The 24,321-nt window shown below is 40.1% G+C and overlaps 1 protein-coding gene across 2 annotated transcripts in view; it reads right to left on the bottom strand.

The window, feature by feature from the left end:
- MAP7 (microtubule associated protein 7) overlaps positions 1 to 24,085 on the bottom strand; it is a 99,676-nt gene extending 75,591 nt beyond the window's left edge. Inside the window, exon 1 of one of the 2 annotated variants that reach the window (XM_057407685.1) lies at positions 23,424 to 24,085. In XM_057407685.1, coding sequence (XP_057263668.1) covers positions 23,424 to 23,553 — 130 coding nt within the window. In that variant the 5' untranslated portion in view covers positions 23,554 to 24,085. The remainder of the gene's footprint in view (positions 1 to 23,423) is intronic. The other variant, XM_057407694.1, reaches the window with a different exon arrangement.
- Positions 24,086 to 24,321: the final 236 nt, after the last annotated feature.

Here is a 24,321-nt window from a genome sequence, read left to right as displayed (position 1 = left end):
CACTTCCATTTCTAATTTACAACATTATCTGATATCTGCAGAATTCCAGTACTTTTGCACCAGTATTAATATTTCAGATGAATTCAATTCCTACAGATTTTGCCAGTGATACAACAAAGCATCAGCCTTTCACATCTGAAGTTCGCAATTGTGCTTAAAATTAAAATGAAGTAGGTGGTCTCAACTTACTTCCACTGCTTGTTCCCCACACAGTTACTCTACACCTCAGCATCCCCTTCTTTCCTCTCCCTAAATCCTCCACTATCCCAGAGATAAAGCCTGCAATCTAAGATTAAGAATAAAAAAAGGGAGAAATTCTTGTAACAATCAGGGAAAATGTACAGTAGTAAGCCATCAGATAGTGCTAGCAATCCTTTATTTCCAGGAATACTAAGCTTTGCTTGCCCCACTTAACATACCCAAAAAACCTCAAGATAATTCATTCTCATAATTTCACAACATGATTTGGAGACTAAAGAACCTTCCACTCAACTTACTTTCATTTGCTATTTAAGTGAATGGAAATTGCAGACATCAAAACAGGCAACATTTAATAGGAGCCCTAATTGTGCAATGAGAACACATGCAACCTATGCTGGAGCTGTGTTCTCTGGAATTAGACCTTATGATGGGCAAGCACTTACTGATCACTGCTGCCTGCCAGGGCAGGCACCACAACATAAGGCAACATCTGGAGGTGCCAACCCCTCAGTTTGCAGGATATAGGTTGGCTTCCACTCCTCCACATTAGCTCTGGAGTCCAACATGCCAAACACCAGCTACCAAAAGAATAGAAAGCCTACTGCAGCTGGCACGTGGGATACAGATGAAAAGCCACATCTGTACAGGGACTGTGAGCTGCCAACACTGTTAAGGGAGATAATGTTCAGGTGAGGGTGTTGCACATAGAAAGCATGATAGCATCAATCTACTTTCAGTATCAGGCTACTTCCAGGTATGTTAGGTGGCATTTATAGCAAAGGAAAAAACCAATTAATTTATTATTTCAGAGATCAGTCATAGCAAACAAAAAGGACACCCATGGCATAACTCAAAATTTACAGCGCACACACAGCAGGCAACTACTAAAGAGGAAAACAGACATGCTGAATGACAAAATGAGAGCAAAAAAGTATCTTCATCAGAAAGTTTTTTTTCTTTTCTAAACAATTTTTGCTGGTTTATTCACCAGAAAATAAATGGAGCGGAGGTAGAGGAGAAAACACAAAACACTACTCTCGTTTTCATGCTCTGCATGTACAAACTTGAAGAACTAAAGAGATTAAGAGTTACAAAACACACAGTTAATTCCCTATTCATGGAAGAACTCCTTAAGTGGAACTTCACACCACAGGACATTTTTCTCCAGTTGTCTGGTCCAGGGTGGATAAAGGAAAGATACATTCTGATATCAAAGTTGCTACTGTTTTTGGAATTGGGATGTTGTTTTACAGCTGTTTTAGCTACTGCAGTCCCTAGATTATGTAAAAGACTATTACAGACACACAGGCCCCTTCCTGTTCTGCATATTGTCACCCAGTCTTGCAGTTTCCATCAGTCTTACAAATTTGAAGTTAAAACTAATTAGACTGAATGATGTTGTGAGCAAGTAGATAACCACTCTATACATCAAGTGTATGGGTACTTACAACCAAGAAGCCAACTTAAATAAGCAATCTGGTGCTTTAGAAAGCACTCAATAGTGAATTACTTGCTTGTTAACAGAAGATAGTGAAGAAAAATAAAACCTTCAATTTGATAATGTATCTTAAATATCAAATCGTAAGGTCAGTGTATTCACAGATTACTCTTCTGCAACACCTTGCGTCACATTAGACTCCTTACAGTTAATTAGACAGTAATAGTACAAAGGAAAAACACTGCAACTAGAGGTGACAGTGTTTTCCATTTACAAATTTTAATTGGGAAGCCATTTAAAAGGATAATTTCTGGAAATATGAAGAGCAAGGTGCTTACCTATTTCATCCATTATATTCAGTGCTGTACACTCACTTCCACTGCAGAGGTCTACTGTGAATCCATTGCATGATCCATATCACCCCACATACATGGCTTCAGCCTCCCATCCTACATTTAAAAAATTCAGGCCACCAATTGTGCAAACCCAGAGTAGAAAGGAGGAGGTGTCACAGAAGGAAAAGGTGCAGCTTCAGAAAGTGTCTAAAAGGCATGCCATCAAAATATCCTTTTGAGGTCACATCTGACCTGCTGTCACCATTTCTGGCCCAACATCTGATCAAAATGGATTCTGTCACATCCACAGCATCACGAGATTATATGCAAGGACAGGGAGGGGGGAGAAGTCTGCCGAGCACTTCCCCGTGCTCTGCATCAATAGATTTGGGCTTAGCCTCTGCTAAGCAGCTCAAGCCACCAGTTATTGGTGCTGGCAGCTGTCTACCACACTGCCCCACTTCCTATTTCAAAACACAGCGTCTGGGAAGGAGGCCTTGGTCAGCCAGCTCCAACCTGCCTCCAAATAAAATGGAGAGTGATGACAGTGGAGCCTCCATGTTGGCCTTGAACAGTCCTTCAGCAGTTTAAAATACCCCCTTTCCTTTTCAAACAGCTCAGTGCAGAGATCAGTTACAGCAGTACTAAAAAAAAACCCAACATGCATTTCAAGATAAAAAATTAAATTGAGATAGGACCTTAGTTTTAGTGAAGGATTTTTGCACATTTACAGACTGTTTTCTTAGGTGATTGGGTATACTATTAGGCATTTTAACATTTACTGGTCTTCAGGTAACTCTTGATGTGTTTCTATTGGCTTGATAACAAATGAGACTTTTCAAAAAGCAGAGTAGAGCCATTAATGTCAACATTTTGTCCAATATTATGACAGATCAGTTGCTAGCAGCTTAACAGAAACTGCTATATTACTTCCCCTATCCTCAGAAAAAGGGCCAATAGTGCATTCAATCCTGTGCTACAGTGTCAAGTTTTCTGTCATGTTTTACCTTGCACTGTAAGGTCTATGTAATATGACCAAACAGAATTCTCCTCAAAATTTCCCTTTTTATAAAAAGTTTATTACAAAATTATTAAAATTGGATTTGTCACTCCAACAAGATCATGCCATTGTTAGACCTCCCATTTCAAGACTAAGAGCTCATAAACACTCTGGTTCTACAATAATCACTTGTTTAGCCAGAACAGTTACTGTACTCATGTAGGGCACAAGGGCATCTCCCACCCATTCCACATGCTGGCCAGCTCACATGAGCTTAAAAAGGCCCATAGAAGTCAAAGCTCTGTCCTATCACCACTGAGAAACCTGGGCTGCAACACAAAAAGCAGCCTTATGGCTATGATAGAGCCAGAAAGCCTGGGAGAATGGGATTGAACATCTGGTCCTGTCAGAGCCTTATAAACCCAGGGCTGCTAACATCACTTAGCCTCTCACAAACTGGATCTATATCTTTAGATGAAAACATTTCTATTCCCCCCTCTTTTCAGCATCTCATTTATTCAGATTATTGGTTCTGATGCAAGCATTCTCATTTGGTCCCACAACTGGGCCCAAATTTCTGCTGGGGAACCCGATTACTCTGGGGCAGAAACAATAACTAAAGGCTCCAGAACCCTCCATGTGAAATTGTGAGCCTGAAACAACTAGATTTCATGGAATGCTAGGGAGCTAAACTGCTAAACACTGTGTAGTTTGAGCTGCAAACTCAAAACACTGTAAGCATTAATTATCTTTGATTATGAATACTAAAGATCAATTATCATTAATTTTATCATCCTTGTTCAGATGATGAGCAGGTAACCTGCTCTGCAAGTGGTCCCCTTGAGCTACAGCACAGAGTATGGAAAACACACAAATAAAACCAAACTCAAGCTCCTTCAAAACATGTCCAAAACCATCCTGGTACTGACTGTAAAAGAAAATTTAAAACCTTAGGAGAGGACAGGTTAAACCACTGTCCACCCCCGCTGAAATGGTTCTAAAAATAAAAAGCAGTGTTTGTGTATTCTGATGCATTCACATTGCAGTTCAGATCACATGGCCTGAGGAGGTAAAAGCTATTTCATCACGGACATATAGGGTAAATTAACTTGCCAATTCCCTTTCTAATGCATAGCCTACTGAGCATACAATTAAATAAAAAAGGAAAATGAAAACTCACGCAGCTGAGCATATTCAATTTGTATGGGTTTTAACATTATACAGAGATTTTTAAAAAATACTTATAAATACATACACTTTTTTTTTTTAACCAAACCACATCACTCATCCTTAATTTAGTCACATGCACAGCACTGAGCATATGCCATCCTTCCCCAGCACTGCCACACAAAAGCTACATCACCAAAAATAGCCACACAGTGGGCTAGAGCTGCTGCAGAATGCCCTAGATACATTTAGGTCATAAAGACTGAGCAGCTCTGCTGCAAGGAAGAGTTAGGCACTAACCTTCATAATAGGCTGTGGCTGAAAAGAGGGAGGAAGATGAATTTTCATACTTGAAGTTAATTTTTAATAAACGTTATTTAGCTGAGTTTAAAATAGCATCTAATAGCTATTTCCATGCAGAGCTGCAATGCATGTATATATATATATATATATATATATATATATACATATACACAACAGAAAACATAACAGGGAAAGGGTGTATTAAAACACTTGGTACAGGCTTTCTATGAAAAGGTTATGCAAAGAAAAAGGTGCTTAAAAAAAAAACACCAGAAATATACAGAGTTGACTCTATAGCCCCAGACTGATGTTTCCCCTGTTTGGTTTCTCTATTAAGTGTGGTTTCTTCCTATTCTCTTTCTGCAAACATTAGGAAAAGCTAAGAGTTGATGCTTTTTCTAGAAAGATCAGTGTGCTACGTGTTCAGAGGAATCACAGGCTGACTACAGTTTAGCATGCCAGACAGACCCCCTCAAATCCTCATCAAATATCAGGGTAATTCACAATTTAGCTTTCTCCATCTCAATACTCCATTCCACATGCTAAAAGGCAGCATCTTGAACCACATGAGTGTTACAGCCTTATAATAACAAACAAAACACTCATCCACAATAAAGTAGGTAGCAGTAAATAATGTGTTAAATGAACTAACAAGCTAGAAACATCTGAGAGTCATCTTCACCTATTTCAACAGATAAATGCATGTTTCTCAGTAAAATACTGAGTTGGGATCAAAGCAAACACATTTTAATCTCGGCAGTGGGGAGGACAGTAGTCTGTCTTCCTAACACTACCCTCCAAGTTACCTCTGAGGAATAAATCTCAGTCTGAGTGAAGTGATAATCGCCTGTATCAACTGACCAATACAAAATGGATTTCCTCACATTAGCAGAGGATTGTCCTACAGCGGAAGGAAAGGCTTCACGTTTAGATGAGTTGCAGAAAAGCAAGAGCTATCACCACCAATACACTGCACCCCTAACTGGCCTGACTCTGCAAGTGGGTCTTGTTATGTTGCTGGTGAACCACCAGGCATAAAAAAAGCCAGAGGTATCACACATACTACCAGCTTGTTCTTACCACTCAACACTACCCTTTTTTAATCTGAAATCCACACAATGGGAAGCAGAAGGGAGACTTTTCTTTAGCTAAGACAGTCTTGGAGTCTTGTATACTAATGTTCAGTCATCCACCTGTGAAGTGTGAACATTAGCCTACTTATTCACAGTCCTTATGAAAAGAGCACCATGATAGCAGTATTTAGTGAGCAAGCTACTGTTATAGTTTGATGCTTAACTGTCTAGACCTATTTCTATGAAGGTTCAGCACAGGAAGCATGGAACAAGAAAATGAAAGGGCAGTGATTCACGTGGCAGGTGAGACTTGGTGCTCCCACCATTCTGTGTTTCTGGCAAGGTTATTGTATGCCTACAGGATCACATATGTAAAAACAGCTGTTTCTGATCTAATCTGTCTTCACAAAGAAGAAGAGGGCTTGGGGTAAAATCACAAGTGCCAGCAAAGCAAAGAACCCCTAAAAAAGTCAAGGATATATACTCTGCTGCCTATCCTAAGGAGAAAAGCTCAAGCAAGTGGGTACTTCATATTAAAATTGCATGAAAAGAGTATAATTCAGTCAATGCTGTCAAAGAGCAGTAGAAAAATGGTTTGGGGGGAGATTACATCAGCAATTATGTTCCCTGCATTACCTCTGCTTCATTGTGGATTTGTACATGGACCACTGTCATGGAATAAAAATTTCAATAGTAAGAGAAAAATCCACTGCTGCAATGTTTTTTTCAAGTCTTAAAGAATTCCAGTCCATGTCCTTTTAAAGGAGTATAAAAGGATCTACAAACAATACATTAAAAACATTGCAAATGTAGGAAACTGTTCACTTGAAGTTCTCATCATATTTCAATCTACTGGTACTAAATCGGAAGACACTGATGTATATATATGTATATATATATATATATAGCTACTATATACAGCTTAGTATTCAGGAACTTGGTTCCCCACTGTAGATGCAACGTCCTCATGAAATTCTTTTAGTACATTAACAGAGAAATCTGAACAAGTGCTCACTTCCTCTTGCCCCTCCCAGCAGTAATAAAACAAACTATTTCTTTTTTTCCTGTAGAAGTTATTATTCACTGTGGCATAAGAAGAAGCAGCAGTCAGGGCTCCTGGACTGTACTGCTGGCTTTGCTCCTGGCCCACTCCGTAAGCTTTGTCCTTCCTTTATCCTGTTCTTAATAGTTTCTTTGGGGCTTTTAAGCACTTCGGTAAAAGTCTCCTTTCCCTCTATAATGCAGGCCTGCAACTGCATGCTCAGGGCAATGCCCTCACAATCAAAAGCAAACTACTACATAAACAGCTACCGTATAAACACTAAAGAGAACAATAAAATAACAGCACTGGTTCTCTGAGAGCAGATCTCTCATGTTGAAAACAGTCCCCATCTCCAAAGAGCATTTGCTGAAAACAGCTGAGTGTGATGGCTTAGGATTAAGAACAACAGCGTAAGGATCCCTTCTGCCCTTTTTGAAAGTTTAATCACTTCCATGGCTGTCCTGAAACAATCTCTGTAATGCAAAGGACAGCCAAAAGAAGAGAACAGCAGGGTAACTGGCTGGCAGCTGATGGATACCAGAAGTGCCCTGTGGTTCCCATTCCAAGAAGAGGAACAAACAACACATTTTCTTCAACTCCTCACAAGCCATTTGCCAGGAACAAGGCCTCTACACAACCCAGGTAGTCCAAGAAAGCCCTCTCTGCCCAACAGTGTGATCCAAATTTTCAGAATAATCTTACTTTCAAACCTATAATTAGACATTTGATTACAGAGTTTTAGCAAAAGAACTTTCTCCAATTATGGTGTTATGAACCTTAGGATGCCAGTCTGGTTTTAACCATTTCTACAGCACATTTATGTAACTGTACACATTTGGATTTCCATTAGATCTATATCCACAATCTTTCTTTTTTATTTATTATTAATAATATGGTTATGAGGTTATTCAGTCTGAGACTTGCTTTCCTCTTACTCAGTTTGCTAGAGGAGGAGAGAACTTATTCCACCCATTTATATAACCAACCAATGATGTCTGATACACTCTTCAGTAGTCAGGAGAGTCATGGCTTCCACTGTTGAGCAAAAATAAGCAAGTTTCAGTTACAAGAAGCTAGCATTAAGCAGCAGTGTATGTAGGCTTCATTAATGAGAATGAAAAACAGAAGAAACCAGAAGCTTGAAGCGCTGTCATTGGCAGTTGTCATGTAAAAAGAACAAAAATATTTATATTTATTACCATAAATCTGGAATTTCTATCAATGCAGGCTACAGCAGCTAAAGTTAGTTTCACTATGATGTTATTACTGGAAAGAGAGAGAAACTTTAGCAAACAGTTCAGGGGGCAGGCCATTTTCCTTAGAAACACACATTTTCCAAAACAATGCTCCAGTGTAGAGTTAGATGCGCAGCTACTGTACAGTATCCATGGTGTGCACGTACCCTCTTGAAACACTTTCCACTGTTGTTGCCTATAACACAATTCACTTTGTTATAAGCACACCTGTATCTAGATGTGGCTATACATCTACACATATTTTCTGTGAGAGCTGTCAGGAATTGAAGCCTGCACGCCAGCACATCTTTCTCCCAAGCTATTCCTCTTTCTCCCAACAAACAAAATGCTGTGAACAGAACAGTTTCCTCTGCATTTAGCTAAGCTGCATGTTTGGCAGCTCTTTGAGGAAACAGCTTTGAAATGAGGAATTTGGTGAACCAATGGTGTGGAGAGCCACACTATCAAACACAGCAAGTACTGAACAGTGAACAACCATGCAGCAGTTAAGTATTTGATTCGGTAGTGAGAGTAGTCTGCTTACTCTCCAAAGTGTTATTTTAGGCAGTTCATAAGCTGCAGCCAAAGCCTAGTCTTCAAGCAGCAGCCTCATTAGCACAAGTTAAAGTATGCGCCACAAAGCAGCCTCCAAAGCTGGCCAAGAACTTTCAGTTTTGGGACCAGTTGACTATTAAATAATGCAGAATTCAGAGACTACACATGAAAGAATTGAGTGTACCACTTAACTTTTTATGTGATATCATCTCTAAGGCACAGCTTAACTGCATCAGTACAGCTGCTTCTAGCTTGTGCGTTTAAAAGTGCTGACTTTACACAGACCGGGTGACGTTCACAGTCCATTATTTTAACACTTCTCTCTCTAACTCATGTTTGCAATAAAATAAATGCAGTAGAGTTGAACTTAGTGCCAGGTCCCCACAGCTTAAGCTGTGCAAATCAATAGTATGGCTGCAAAACAATCTAGACATTTACTGCTAATAGCATAAGAACAAACCCAAGGAATCAGGACCTCATAATGGTGTCTCATAAATGCAGCTTTGATCTTTGGGAAATGTTGAAACACAAAAGTCAGAAGAGCTAGTGGCACAAAATAGACGCTACCCTAAGTAAACAGACAGTGCAACCTTCTGGGAAGCCCAAATAAGTAACCAAAGAAGCATGAAGCATAAAAAGCAAAATTTCAGGAATAAAAAGTACAATCAAAGTGAAAATAATTCTTCCTCATAACGCCTTTCTTCCCTGTGCCAGACACTCTTAACCTATCTTCCCATTAAATCCTGTGGAGCCCTGCTGTCCAGGGGCCAGAATGGCAGGCTGGGTACTTCAGGACTGAAGCCCTTTGTTTTTCCATAGGAGCGATACTAGGCTGTGCAGGAGCAGCACTGCCCTCAGTCCTGCCAGCACGCCTCTGCCCTGACTCAGGGGAGTGGCAATTCAGACCATTTTACAAATGCCCTGCAAGTTGCCTAGTAGCATAGTAATTCCCCACTTTCCAATTAAGAATGATTTTTAAAGTAATTGCGCCAGTGTAAAATTATAAAACTGGTTTTAGTTCTCCTACTGAGATATGACTGAATGTGACAGCAGGACCTATCATTAATTCAGAAGATAAACAGATCTGGGATTCAAAAGCTGGTGAGAAACTTGTACCTGAAGCTGCCTTGAAGCTTTACCTGTCCTTGGAAGCTTTCTCATTCTTTGAAATGGATACTGGATGGCTATTTCTTTCAAGCAGGAATTGCACCACTAATTGTTTACTTGCAAAATGTGGTTCAGCTCAATAAATCAGAGATCTGGAACAGGGGCAATAAGTGTTTTCAGTCCATTACCAAGAGAAAAGGATAACTGCTCTAATTCTGAACATAGGAGGTCAAATACACTACCTTTTTAATTTACTTTGCTTCAGAAGAATGTCAGCAGGGACAAAGTTGGCCCAACCTTCTTAATTGTTTCACATGTCATATCATGACATGCATCTTCTTGCCAAACAGCCCCACAGCATCTCTTCTTATGACAGACTTTGCTCTGCATGATGAGTTAAAACTACATAGGACGAGATACAATTGTGTACTTCATCAGGCACTCCAACACAGGGGCAGCAGACCTGCTCAGCTGATCACCCTGGCAGGCAATTCCCCTTGCCATCCACTTGGCCACCAGCACCCCAACACACAGAGCTTTTGGCTCTACTAGCACATGAAGGGTAGAGCTCAGTGGACTACAACCAATAAGCTATGCAATGGTCCATTAAAACAGCCCCACTCTGCAAGCATTACTGCCAGAGGAGCTCTGACCAGCTAGCCCTGCCCAACCAGGTCACAAAGTACAGCACAGGAAACTGCTAAAAAGGCGCCACTGCCAATTAACATAAGCCTTGATGCTGCACTTACTCAGCAGTGGATTGTATTCAGCACAAACTAACTTCTCTTTCAGCTGAAAGTCCTGATTAATTTTGAAGGCATGCAGGACACCAACACACTCCTTATTTTCCTCATTTTATTTCCCCCATTTCCCTTTTTAAAAAGCAATATATAAACATAATCCAGAGTATAAACATAATTGCACTACTTTTCAGCAACACAAAATAAAGGTATCTGGAAGGTGGCTTCAGCATTTAGAATACAGCAGTGTATTAAGAAAGCCAAATCTTACTCGATTTTCCCATTTAAAGATCCAAAAGTGCAATAAAGAGTGAAAGTTTCTGCATATGCAGACAGTGATTTCACAACATTTTACTACCTGCAAGTAGCAAAATCTTCTCAAAAGGCTTACAGTTAAAGCATTTTGCTCTTGTTTTATAAAAGAATGTTGTGATATATGTATCAACAAACATACACATTATATTACATACGAAACCCTCTGGAGTATGTAATCAATGCTGTTTCAGTTCAAAAAACATTCAAGTAAAAGGTCAATCAAATAAGTTGTGGAAAAAAAAAAGAAAAAAGCGAGAAAACACTGTGCAGAGAATAGGAAGTAGGTGCACTGCTGCTCAGCCACAGGCAATTAGAGCCTCACCAACTGGCTGCTTTTCCACAAAGTTATTTTCAATAATCCCTTTACAGCCTGAAATATTTGAGTCAGTTGGGAAAGCTCTTATTATAACTGCTATTGTCAGGATGTCCTGCAAAACCAAGTTTCCCCTCCTCAGAGAGGGAAACGGAGATTGTTCCTGTAAATGTTACTAGACATGATATTTATCATCCCTTATGCTTTAAGTCACACGAATTTTCATGTGAAAAGGCAGACTGTGCAACACAGTTCTCGGAAGGACTGTTAATCAGTAACTGATTTTCCTATAGCATGTCTTGGAAGATGGTTTCTTTAAAAAAAAAAAAAAGGAGAAGAATTCTTCCTTAAGGGAAGAACATGACTCCACATATGTATTTTTATGACGTCTCTTGACTCTGGCTCATTTCCAGTCTCCTGTCTTGGTGTACTTCCACACTGCTTTAGTCAACCAAAGTGAACAGGTCAGGTTGGATATTCTGTGCCAGAGAACTGGCCGAGAATGAGAAAGAATAAAGGCTTTCAAAAATAAGTAAATGCCAACCCCCTCCTCCCCCCAACACACATTACGAAAGGGTTTTGTAACCTACGAGAAAAATTAAAGATCTTACTTTGAGTTACAGCTGTTGAATCCTGCTTACTCCACAGAACATCTTATTTATTAGCATGCAGTAACTCTAGTAATGCACTGCAATTATTCTACAGCATCATTATAAGACATATCTTGACTGTCTTTAAGGACTGATAAAACAGACGTTACCAACATCACAAACAAAAAAGCAAACCTTCACATCAGGTGGCTCCCTACCTGGTTTCTTTCTAAAGCTATGCTAGCTCACATTGTTTCAGGAGCAGGTGTCTGCTGACGTGACTCACTGGTTACAGTGTGTTGAACCAACTCCCAGAAGCCATGACAAGGGCAAGCAAGAGTGAGCAGCAACAAACAAATGAGGGTAAACCCTCCCACTAACACAGACCCCTTCCTTAAGGTTTCTTGACCCTCCTTTTATTGTTAATATATTTGCAAAAGTAATTTTTATTATATTTTGTAGCATTGGTCAGATTTAGTTCCATTTGTGCCTTCGCCTTTCTCTTTACATAGCCTAGCAACATCCCTGTACTTTTCATGGGTGACAGTCCCCTCTTCCACAGGTGATAAGTTCTCTTTTTTCCTTGAGTTCAAGCAGTATCTCCCTGTTCAGCCACACTGATCTCTTCCCCAGTGATGAACCCCATCTGTCACCAGCAGGCTTTTTTGCCATATAGACTGATCCATGGTCAACCCCCCCCCCCCCAGTTCTGATGCTGACACCAGTCATGGAGCCAGGAATTGATTAGTGAGATTTTTCTGATGTAACCACTGTCATTGATTGTTACTGGCAGGAGGGACGAGAACAGTACTTGGGCTCCTGAACCCTGAAGCAGTTGCCCCAAGGCCCTGAAATCCTTCTCAAGTCCCCTCAGGCTTCTTGAAGAGCTTTCCTCATTGCCTACCTGGAAGACTAATAAAGGATAGTAGTTGCGGGGCTGCAATCTCTGAGGATGGTGATTAAACAGAAGTCTAATAGAAAAAGAAGACATTCATAACCATCACCATGGTGTGAGCATCACAGACTTTCCTATGCTCTGTGTCAGTTACGAACTACAAAGGTTTATGTTAAACGTATTGCAGTGAAAAGCCAAGCTACTCTACACAGTCTTGAGTGACACTGAACATCTGAGATGTGGTTTACAGCAGTAATCCAGGTAACTCACAAGGACAGTGAGGCTCACAGAAACTCTCTGAATACAAACTAGTTGCCAGTTGTTTCTTAAACTTGAGAATAACCTGGTGATCCAAAACCCTGGCAAAAAACCAAATAAATACATTACAGAATATTTCATAAAAGACAGATTGAAAGAGTAAGAGCATAACAAAATACTGATAACCCAGGCACAAGAAGCAGCACAAGCTGCTTGGGCTGCAGCCTGGTTTTATTGCCAATACCTCGCTCAGCAGCTGGTTGTTGCTGTCCTTTTCAGGTTTACAGATGGGAACTGCCATCTGCCTTTTTCTATACTCCCTTACCTTTTCATTTTGCAGTTCAGACTGCAACTAAACACAGCACTTTAACATAGATGGCTAAAAAAGTTTGGTTATGTTTCATTTTGTTTCTGTTTTTAAACAAAACCTACTGTTTTCTTCCTTAGCTGTAGAGAATAAGAGAGCAAGGTAAACACGCTCTGTTTTTTCCTAATGAAAGTGCATACAAAATGTGAAAGTAGCATTGCCCGGAGTTTGTGTGGACTGCATGCCCAAGATGGTATGCACATTCCTCAATGAAATCACAGAATCGTAGAATAGTTAGGGTTCTCTTAGTTAGAATAGTTAGATTCTAACAGAATAGTTAGAATCTCTTCTCTGCCCAGCCTGTAGCTGTGCCTGGGATTGCTCTGACCCAGGTTTAGGACCCTGCACTTGTCATGGTTAGACTTCATGAGGTTGGCATCAGCCCACCTCACAGGCATGTCAAGGTCCCTCTGGATGGCATTCCTTCCCTCCAGGGTATCAACCGAACCACACAGCTTGGTGTCATCGGCAAACTTGCTGAGGGCGCACTCAATCCCACTGTCCATGTCAGTGATGAAGATGTTGAACAAGACCGGTCCCAACACCGATCCCTGAGGGACACCACTCATTACTGGTCTCCAGCCGGACATTGAGCCATTGACCACAACTCTTTGTGTGCGGCCATCCAGCCAGTTCTTTATCCATCAAGTTGTCCATCCATCAAACTGAGGTCTCTCAAGTTTACAGATGAGGATGTCATGCGGGACATTGTTGAACGCTTTGCACAAGTCCTGGTAGATGACATCAACTGCTCTACCCCTGTCCGTCAGTTCTGTAGCCCCATCATAGAAGGCCACCAAATTGGTCAGGCAGGATTTCCCCTTAGTGAAGCCATGCTGGCTGCCACCAAGCACCTTGTTGTTTTTCATGTGCCTTAGCATGCCATCCAGGAGAATCTGCTCCAAGATTCTGGCAGGCACAGAGGTGAGACTGACTGGTCTGTAATTCCCCGGGTCATCCATTTTACCCTTCTGGAAATGGCAGTTATATTTCCCTTTTTCCAGTCATCAGGAACTTCACCTGACTGCCATGATTTTTCTGTTTACAATGATTTTTTTCTGTTTACAATGACTGACATCTTTTTAACTGTTTCAATTAAGAAGGAATGACAGGCAAGAAGGTTCAGCAGTTTGTTTTCTACCACATTGCCATTGCCGCACTCAGAAGTATAAACAAGTACAAATTCCACTGACATGACACCTCTGTGTCTTCAAAAACAGCTCAGATACATTTGCTGTCATTCATGGCGTCCTGGCATGCAAGGTAAAATCTACTATTGTAATTTTCATCAGTGCATTAGTCAGCTTTCAGGCAACGAGGAAACTGACTTTGGAAAAGGGAAAAAACAAAGCGAGAATTGGCTGCATGAAAGAATGACTTCTCATGTCAAGGGCGGGTAACTGGATAAACCTGCATTTCCAAAACAGCTTTCTGAAAAGCTCTCTGAAGCAGAATTGTGAAACGAGATGCTTTGTACATGGAGATACAACAGTGTGAATCAAGTCCTGTCAGCACTTCTATAATAAACCTTGCCTTTGCAGGAGTTTAAAATTAAGCTGAATAAGACCTTGAACTCAAGAACGCAAAATTCGAGCCTTTTCATCACGCTTAACAGTATCTTTTAAGATGTTATGAGATTTTAGGTGCAGGACTTTTCCTTAGACTTTCAACTAGTCAGACTGTCTCTGGCCAAGACATCAGCACTACAATCATACTCCCATCAATTACATTAGAATTCAGGCATCCTGCAGAAACGTTATTTGAAAACGTATGTTATTTGTTCACTCCTTTTCCTCACTGTCTCGCAGCACACAGAAAATAAAAACTCTTCTTAACAGTTACTGTGCAAACCACTATCATCAGATTCTTCAGAGGCATCCATATTTCTGATAAGGAAGGAGAACACATTTCTAGCACCAGCATGCCAGGCAACAGGAGATGGCTCTGGCACTAGACTGCAGCAAAGCTCTTCTGACAATGAAACTCCAAGAGCTGAAGTATTTTCTGGCTGCAGGGATGTGCAGTGGCACTAGCCTCATTTCACAACCCTCCAATGCTAAACAGAAAAGTCAGCAGCACATCACAGAAGAGGTCTGTGAGCACTTGTACCTGGCATGCCAGATTGTGGAAGGACAGTTGTCCCTACATCTGAATCAGATGGAAGAGAAGACCCAGAAAAAAGTTGACTGTGGAAAAAAAATATATATATAAAAAATAACCTCCATGTGAAAGACAGGCCAATTAGTATCATAGATGGGGGTTCAGACTGTAGCAGTATTAAATAAGAGAAATAAAGACTGAAGAGCAGGTAGCCAGTGCTAAAACTATAGCAGTCTTTAAATACATGGAGTTTCTTCTGAGACTTCCAGCACGTTGAGTATTTCTCCTTGGTTGTTGAGGTTTCTGGGTAACTCTCTAAGTAAACTGACTGCCTCCTCTTCCAAGTTATTGTAAATCTGGCCTCCAACACACACTACTAGAAATCAGTTACTGATATTAAGGACCAATTGTAAATCCGCAGCTATGACTCCCAACAATAAACTCTCTCTTTCCCTGAAGCCAGGTGTATAGATACTAGTACCAGAAAAGAAAGTGTGCTTCAAGTAACTAAATTTTTATTCTTAAGTGAAGGACATCAACTGGAATTTTCTATGATTTGGAATCTCTGCTACTTCCACATTTTGCTTCCCAGCAGTCTCAGCAGATACCTGTGCTTGATATGGTCACATTCTTGATTCCAAACCCACTTCCTCTTGCTGACATGTGTACAGATAAACTCTATACACTAGACATGAACTGAAGTCTACAGAGGCATAGCTAATTCTTAAAAAAAAACAAAAAAAAAGTGTTGCCTCTACAGAGCTAAAAAGCAAAACTAGGCTTCAACAGATCTGAAACAACTAGAAGATAATCTACACGCCCAGCATTAATAAAAGGGAATAAAAGCTTCAATGAAATTTTAATCTTGCAAACAATTAGAAGGAAGCTTGTACCATCATCCTATTGAAGCCACAGAAGGTATTATTCTAGTTTGAAACAAATCAAACAGTTCCTCAGCGCACACAGGACAACTAATGTGTGGTCTGTGTCAGTACTCATGTAGTAAATCAGCTTTCCGTCAGCACAGCCTGTCCCAAATGACTTGCCTCTGCCTCCAGCACAGGGACATAAATCCTACTTTTTGAAAAAAACTGCATCCAAGTTAAGCTATAGTGACCTGCCTCCTGAAACATTGCTCATTCTAGCCATTATCAAGAAGTTAATGATTTAAAGGAGTAAGTGAAATTTGCACTCAAGTGCTTCTCTGAAACTGCTAGTATAAAAAGATTTACACAATCTGCATGCTATTCCTAGTCATTCCTACATGGGAATGTAGTACTAGTAGTAACACTACAGCTATACATACAGATCACTAAGACTGGGTTTGGACAACTGGGCTATTAAACGGCTGTCATAGTGAAACCTATAAATCAATGAGATAGAGTTTTGTGTAGAATTTGGTAAACATTATTCCACTCCTCTAAAAGAGAAAAATACACTGCCTCAAGCAACAAAATGTGAAAGCCCAAGTTTTAGAGTACTCACTAGTTTAATTTCTGATGTTTCATCTGCATTTTTATTTGCTTATTAAACACTGCCCATAGCTTCCCTCACTTTCACTGCACTGCAAGATGCACCTTCAATTGTGCAAGATACACAAGTTAGTGAAGGTAATTCATTAAAATAAAGCAAATTGCATCGGTCATTGTGGCATTTGTTCTCCTGGCTCATTACTGCTGTGGCCTGAGGTTGGGTAGACTGAGTTAAATAATTCTTTAATGTGGCTTAAAAAAAAAAACCCAACCAAAAACCAACCAAAACAAATACAAAACCCCTCAAAACACCCCCCCCCCCCCCCAAAAAAAAAAAAAAAACATAAATCACTTCTGAAGAGGCTTCTGATGATAATACAGAACTTGTGATGCTTTCACTCAGAACTCTTAACTCTCAAATACCAGAAAAACAAGTTCTCCAGCTGTAAAACACAGATTAAATTTAAAAAGACAGGAGAAAAAAAAAAATTAAAAAAGGGCACAAAAATACTCCGTGGGTAGCTGAGTAAGCAAAGAACGTACATGTGTGAGTTTCTGCAGGAAGAGCAATTACCTACTCACAGTAATTCAGGTGACCCTGGTAGCGTGCAGAGTTCCACCACCAGTTGTTCAAGGCCAGAAACAACACTCTAGGCCTGTGTTCATTGATCTCTCTGGGGTTCAGTATAACAAGCAAAAGTTTTTTTCTTAAAAATAAACAGATTTCCATGTACCTGGATACAAAGGCAACTTCAAAGGAGTAAATGGATACAGCAGTTTCTGGGCAAGCTTGCGAATACCAGCAATACCACAGTCACAAAAACACCAGATCCAACTGCAACATATTTAATTTAAAAATATGTGCTTAGCTATTGCTTCATTTTTCCACTGTAAAATAAAAACATGGTACTACTCAAGCATGTGTAACGTGGTACAGATAAGGCATAGAGTTCCACTTCTTGCTGTCATCTTATTGCAATGGCCTATTGCTGTATAAACCCCTTGCATGTTTTTAGGAAAAAAAAAAAAGACTAATGCAACAGAACCTCAGAGAATTTCAAGGTCCTTGGATAGATCTACCATTTTCAGTTTTCTTTCTCCCCCATAAGAAATAACCATAAACCTATATTCCTTTTACATGTATTTTTCCCACGGTTGGAATCATATGCCTAATTTAAGGTTTTTAAAGCCACTACTTTTACAGTAGTAACAGTGAATAAGGAAGAAACTCCACTACTTGCTATCAATCTTTTATGAATGGTGCTTCTTATTATACAAAGCTTTATTGAGAGTTGTTTAAATTGAACTGCAATCTTTTTGCAACTTCAAGAAGCATTCTGTCATGCAAGTAGAGTAACCGAATACTGCACCCTGATCTCACATGGACAGCTCTGATGAACACTATGTTATCATTTATATCTTGGTTGAAATAACTCTGTTTACTTACACAAGTTACTTTGAAAAATTCAATCTTTCCCTCATTTTTATTATCCTCAGTTCACGTGCCAAGTTAACCTGAATTCCTTTTAACAAATAGCTTATACTTTGAAGACCAGCAGCATCATATTTTTCTGGACTTTTGCCATCTATACAGTCAATGTCAAGTATGCTCTCTGATCACTGGCATAGAACACAGATTGTTTCCCCCCACAACAACAGCTGACAAAAATATTTGAACACAATCTTCCAGAATCAGCAGTGGAAGCCTCTTCTCATGGAAGTGAGCTTGAAGTGTAAGGCGATTCCTATCCAGCACAGATAAACTCTCAGTTATCCCAGCACACACTTTGATGAACAGACGGCATTACAACACAAGCTAAGTCCTCAGACCTGGGACTTTCACTCTGAAAGCCAGAGGGACTGAACAAATCAGATTTTCTCCACTGGTCTATAGACGTATTCTCTGCTATCCCTGAGACTTCCAGCACTGGCTCTTTGCTTCACTGCAAATGAACAACTTCATATTAGGATCACCACCATATAGGGTGGTGAGGGCCTGGAACAGGTTGCCCAGAGAAGCTGTGGATACTCCATCGCTGCCAGTGTTCAAGGCCAGGCTGGATGGGACGTTGAGCAACCTGGTCTAGTGGAAGGCGTCCCAGCCTATGGCAGGACATTGGAACTAGATGATCTTGATGATCTTTGTTTCTTCCAACCCAAACCATTCTATGATTCTATAATCTTTGTCTTTATTATAAATAAGCTATTGCATGCTACCCAGCACCTACCATTATTAGCAGCAAAATTTTACAAAGGAGGCAGCTTTGTATCAGCTTCCTGAAAAAAAAACCCACCTACAATTTCCTTCTGCAGCCCCAGTTGCTGCAAACTGTGTAACAAATATAGGGTTGGTTTGTTTGGGGTTTTTTAAAGAACATATGTCCCAGATACTTTGAGAGTTGAAAATCAATCACAGGTACTTTTGGCCACTTCTGGACTTGGCTAGCAGAAAGAAAGAGGAAACGTAGAGAAACATTAGCAGAGCTCACTGGAAGGTGCAGGATGACAAACCATATTGTTCAGGTTCTCAGCCCTGCCCCTTTACACAACCAACACTGTAATGGGAATTGGTACCTTTGCTTCCTTCTACCCACTCTTTCCCCTAACTTTGCCCCAAATGCAGATGGGCAAGATAAGGCTACCAACTGTCATGAACACATCCAGTACTTGATTGTGGCGAGACAATCCACCAGCCTTTAATAGCTGCTCACTGTTCTGCCCAAAACAAAGTGCAGGACAGCCTCCTGACTAGCATCAAGAGGCGCCACTGGGAGAACCACCATCCCAGGCAGTTATGCTGGTTTAAAGCGTGGTGAAAGCCAGAGACCAAGCTGTCATTCTGAATCCTGCCTGAGGCACAGACTCCACAGTGTGGGATAAGATTACACTTCCACACCCCATGCAGTACCTGTTTTGTAGGTGTACAGTTTCAGTTTCCAGGACTATCAGTTTAATGCCCTTGCAGATGCCAAATTCCCTTTTCTTTCAGGTATCTTAAGTTTGTATTTGGGTATAGACACATGGCAACAAAATAATCAAATTAAAAGTTAGCCAAACTGAATTTAACAAGGAATATATATTTTCCTAATGCATGCACAACACTGAGACTAAGCACATAAATAGTCATGTTAGATGAGGGAGCTTTCTCTCTTATTTCTAAAAGCATTACACAAAAACATAACCACCCATGGAACAGCAACAAAATATGCTGGTAATCACAGACATCACTGCCATGCACCAAAGGACTGGAAAAAGCCCTTCAAGATAACAAAGATTCAATCTTACTGTTCAGAGACCTAAAGCATGTGTGCCTAGCTTTGTATTAACAGCAGTACCACTTAGACTACAGGTATGCTCCCTTATCACTTAAAATTTAAGCAGGCAGGTGAAGGATTCCACTGTAGGTTAGTTGAGACTTGTTTCACTAGTTTGCCATAAATCTCATAAGGCAACCATTTCAGTTATTATTCAATTTCATAATCCAGAAACAGAAGCATTACTTTTCTATGCTGTATAACTTTAGAAACTGCATTATCAACATCTGAGAAAGCATTTGCCCCCAGGAGGAAGAGGAGAGGAGGCATCACTTAATTTCATATAATTAAGAGTTATCAAGACTACATCCAAGGTGCACAAAGTCAACAGGGCAGAGGAGGGAAATACTAAGGTGAATTAAATTGCTTGTGCCTGAATTCAAGGAACAGCTGAGGCCAAAGTTCACACAAAAAGGATGGGTACCTTTAAGTAAACACTAATCTACCTGGACATATCTTTGTGATTTACATAAAGAACCACATTCACACACTATCTTCAGTCACAGAAATAATACTTGGTTTACAGCACAAGCTCTAAGGGAACACTGAAGCTGTTAAGTGTGTGGTTCTGTACCTGTTTTGTCTGGTCTCTCTAGGGATACACTTGCAGAACTGCTAGAACTCTGGTGACTAAAACAAAAAACAATTCAAGTACAAAATAAGCTTCTGTAAACCCATACAAATTGTATTTGAAGAGTGTGCTATGTTGCAAAATTCTTGTATGTTATAATGGGAGAGAATAGAGGCTGTTAATACAAGTAAAAAAGGCAATTTAAAGTAATTATTATTTACACTGTTGCACTATGCAACAGCTGAACCTCAAGACCCTGCAATAGTGGGTGCTACACAGACATGTAACAAAAATGCAGGCCTTGTCCCAAAGACAGGAGGAGGAAAGGAAATGAAAATATTTGGTGAAAAAGCAGTGAATACAATTCACATCAAAGGACAGGAAGTATCAGGAGCACATGGGTACAGAGATCACTGCAGGTTTTTAATAACTCTAGATAAAAAACACTTTCACTTCATTACTTGTTTACACTGGAGGAACAAACTCCTTGCTCACTAGACTTCAGATTACAGTACAAAGACAGGGAAAAAAAATGGCTGATATCAAAATCAATTTACAGAGAATCTCACAAATGATAGCCACTTTATGATCCACATAAATGTTTCCCAGATGACAAAAACAACTCTCATACAAACACTAACCAAGCCTCAGTATTCTGAGAAAACCTGAATTACCAAAATGTTGATTATCTTAAAACTTTTGATGATATTAAAATATCCTTAATGGAGGAACATGCTGCCTTATTACTTTGGAGCATTAGATCCATTAAAGACCTCTTGGATTTTGAATTGTTCTGCTGTACAAAGACAAGGTCCAGCACAATTATAGAAATGGCAAATGAAGAAGACACATAGTCCACCTCCCATAAAGATAACACTGACTTAGTATGTGCTTGGGGGGTGAAAGGGAAACCATCTCAGCAGGTGCTCGCTGACCAAACAGGACAGGTAAAGAATTGAGATACACACTGTATAAAGTAGCAACAGAACACCAGACTCTAAAGACTCAAGGAAGCCTCACATGGGTCAATCCACGTATCTTATGTTTCTGCTCAGAGCTGCAGCACTAGAGTGACCTTGTTTGGTACCATGAAGGAAAGGGGAGAACACCATCCTGAATATATACATTCTCCATGACCGGGCATTCCAGCTCTAACCCATCTAGCCACTGATAACACATTCAAATGCACAGAAGGGTAAATAGCTACACATATTAGTGCGCAAATGATGTTCTATAGACAGTATGAGCCATTTTAAGTCTTTAGTAAAAGAAAAATAAATGAGTGTACTTCCACAATATTTTGTACAGACTCCTACATTATTTCTCACTAGGAGCATTCAAGGTAAGCCACCAAATTTTTACCTTATTAAAACTACATGCACCTGTTAGTTTGCTGTCTGCGCTTCTGAACATATTTGTCTATCTACATTTCACATCAACAAGAGGAAAAAAAAGATTAACAGAAACTGGATTCTCAGTTACAAGAGATTCAAAAGATAATAACATCTGTAAAACCACTGCAAGTAGAAAACACTAAATCAACAAGAAATTTTACCCTCTGAAACTATCAGTGCCATTGAACAAAACCAGGAAAATTGGTGATTCTTAGCTCTGTGGACTGTTGACTCCAGAAGCCATCCAGCAGATGCTAAGGGAAAGCAATATGCTTCTTAAAACATTAAAAAACCTCAGTAACCTCACACTAGAGTTTATATCTCCATTTTATATGGGCAGTTTCAAATACAAAGAAGAGCAGGTAACTATGTACACAAGACCAGAAGACATTAGGAACATTAACAATGACTAGCAATATGTATTTTGTCATGTCACTGAATCTGTCAGATTCTTTACCATGCTGAGGAAAACAAAGTACAAGCTGCACACTCAAAAAAAACAAAAAGAAATCAGAGTTCTGAATTTGTTTGTAAAAGCTGCCAAGCCATCCTTTTCCTTTAAGAAAAAGAAAATAACCAGTTAGCTGTAAATGATTCAGCTCTAATAAATATACATACTATACATTTGCTATTTAAATGTTTGCTAGCCTCTCCTGTTACATGGTAGAATGGTAACATATGAAATTTGAAACACTGTCTGGAGGCTACAAAGTAACATTTGTTTTGTAAACAAAGAAATAAAAATCTGTTACCATTTCACCCCCATCCTGCCTAAGATCAAAAAAGGAGTGCTCATATAAATGGAATTATTTGATCACTAAGAAAATAAAAATTCTAACAATCACACTTAAAATTCCAGTCACAATTGTAAGGTGAAGGATCTCTGCCAGACCCACAGAATTTAAATCCTAGGATCCATGTGGGAAACATTAATTACATGATATAAGATAGACAGGGGCTACATAATCTTAACAGACCTCTGTTATAAACCAGTGGCTATCAGCATGCCTCTACCATTTCCATTCACCCAAGTTAAACACCATAAATATTTTTCTTTAGCAGTTAAAATATGTTGGGTTTGGGGTTTTCTGTGTTTATGGGTGTTTTGTTGTTTGGTGTCCCCACTCCCCTCAGACATACGAAAGTCATATTTGAACAATGTGTATTTTTCTATACTCTGCCAAAGGCACACTGCCTTGTATGCACATGAATGGAAGTATAGGTAATGTTACATTGTCTTTGGCAAAACTGCTTTCTATAACAGGCAGCTTTCTGTATCCTGTCTTTTTAAACAGGTATTTAGTCAAACTGCGCGCAGAAATCAAAGAAAACACACAGAAATTCACTAATATATTTCTGATTCAGGACCCTTGTCCCTAGCAGAAAAAATGGGGTTAATAACTAAAAAGTATATTTTTCTTCCTATCTGAAGCAGATGATTGCATAACAAACCAGGGGATTTAAATACAGGCATCTCTCATGCACAGTGCGTTTGTGGGTGCCAATATGCTTTGCCAAACTGCACTAGTTACATAGAGTCTCTAAAGCACACAGAAGAGCTAATAAAAACAGAAACTGTGCCTGCTGTCCAGCGTATTTCACACACAGCCCCAGTCACGCTGCAGAATCACAACATACCTTTCAGTCTTTTGGAATTCTCATTCTTTTGCTGCTCATCCTCTTCGTTAATGGTGAATAAACCCAGGGGATTTGTCCTGGCACTTTTCTTCAGTCTCTCTTGTCGCAGGGCAGTAGCTGAACCAGACATGTTGCTGTTGCCTCTTGCTTATTAAGAAAAAAAAAGTAAGAAACTCCAGCCCTTACTCAGCCGCTAGCTGCAACACTGCCTGCTCATTTGAGCACTTGTACTAGATCCCCTATGGATAAGCAGTACGCAAACAGATGATAAATACCAACATCCAGTCGGCAGCAAAAGGCTTGCAAGTCTTTCCCCACCTTCAAGAAAAGCCCTAATTAAAGGCACTTTAGTTTGGATGCTGCTTGTCACTGTCTTAACCTGTTAAATCAGATCCCAGCCCACAGCTCTGGGTTCTTTGCTGCAGCACCTTCCTCCTGCAAGCCTCTTCCAGCTACAGCAGACTAAAATATTCAGCACGCCACACAAGAGGAGAAAATATGATACGCTGCTGTTAACAGTTGCCCTGACAACACCGACACATCCTAATCAAAGAGGGTCTATGAGTGCTGTCTCCTCAGCTGCAGCAAGCCGGCCTTGGGAACGCCAGCTCCTGCCCGACTGCAGAGAGCTGGAAGCACCTCGGCAGCAGGAGCTGCTCCTTCCTCCTCACAAGGCAGCAGGAGGATGGAACTGTGCTTGCACAAGCAGATGAGCACTGAGTGAAAAGAAGCCTGGAAGGCTCCAGGCATGAACCTGCGTTTTGCCAGCTGCTCTGTTTATTCATGTTTAGAAATACTAGCCTACTCTGAAACTAAAACAATGAGGATGAGTTGTCATCTTCTATATACGCATGTATTGGGTGTTTCCCCCACTTAGCTCAATCACCTTCTTATGCAG

Source organism: Pezoporus wallicus, unplaced genomic scaffold, assembly GCF_028554395.1.
Source record: "Pezoporus wallicus isolate ANWC-B61680 ecotype Strahan unplaced genomic scaffold, APGP_CSIRO_Pwel_v1 contig_3817, whole genome shotgun sequence".
Taxonomy (NCBI): domain Eukaryota; kingdom Metazoa; phylum Chordata; class Aves; order Psittaciformes; family Psittacidae; genus Pezoporus; species Pezoporus wallicus.
The sequence above is the reverse complement of the archived record's forward strand: the minus strand, read 5'-3'. Positions and strand labels throughout refer to the sequence as shown.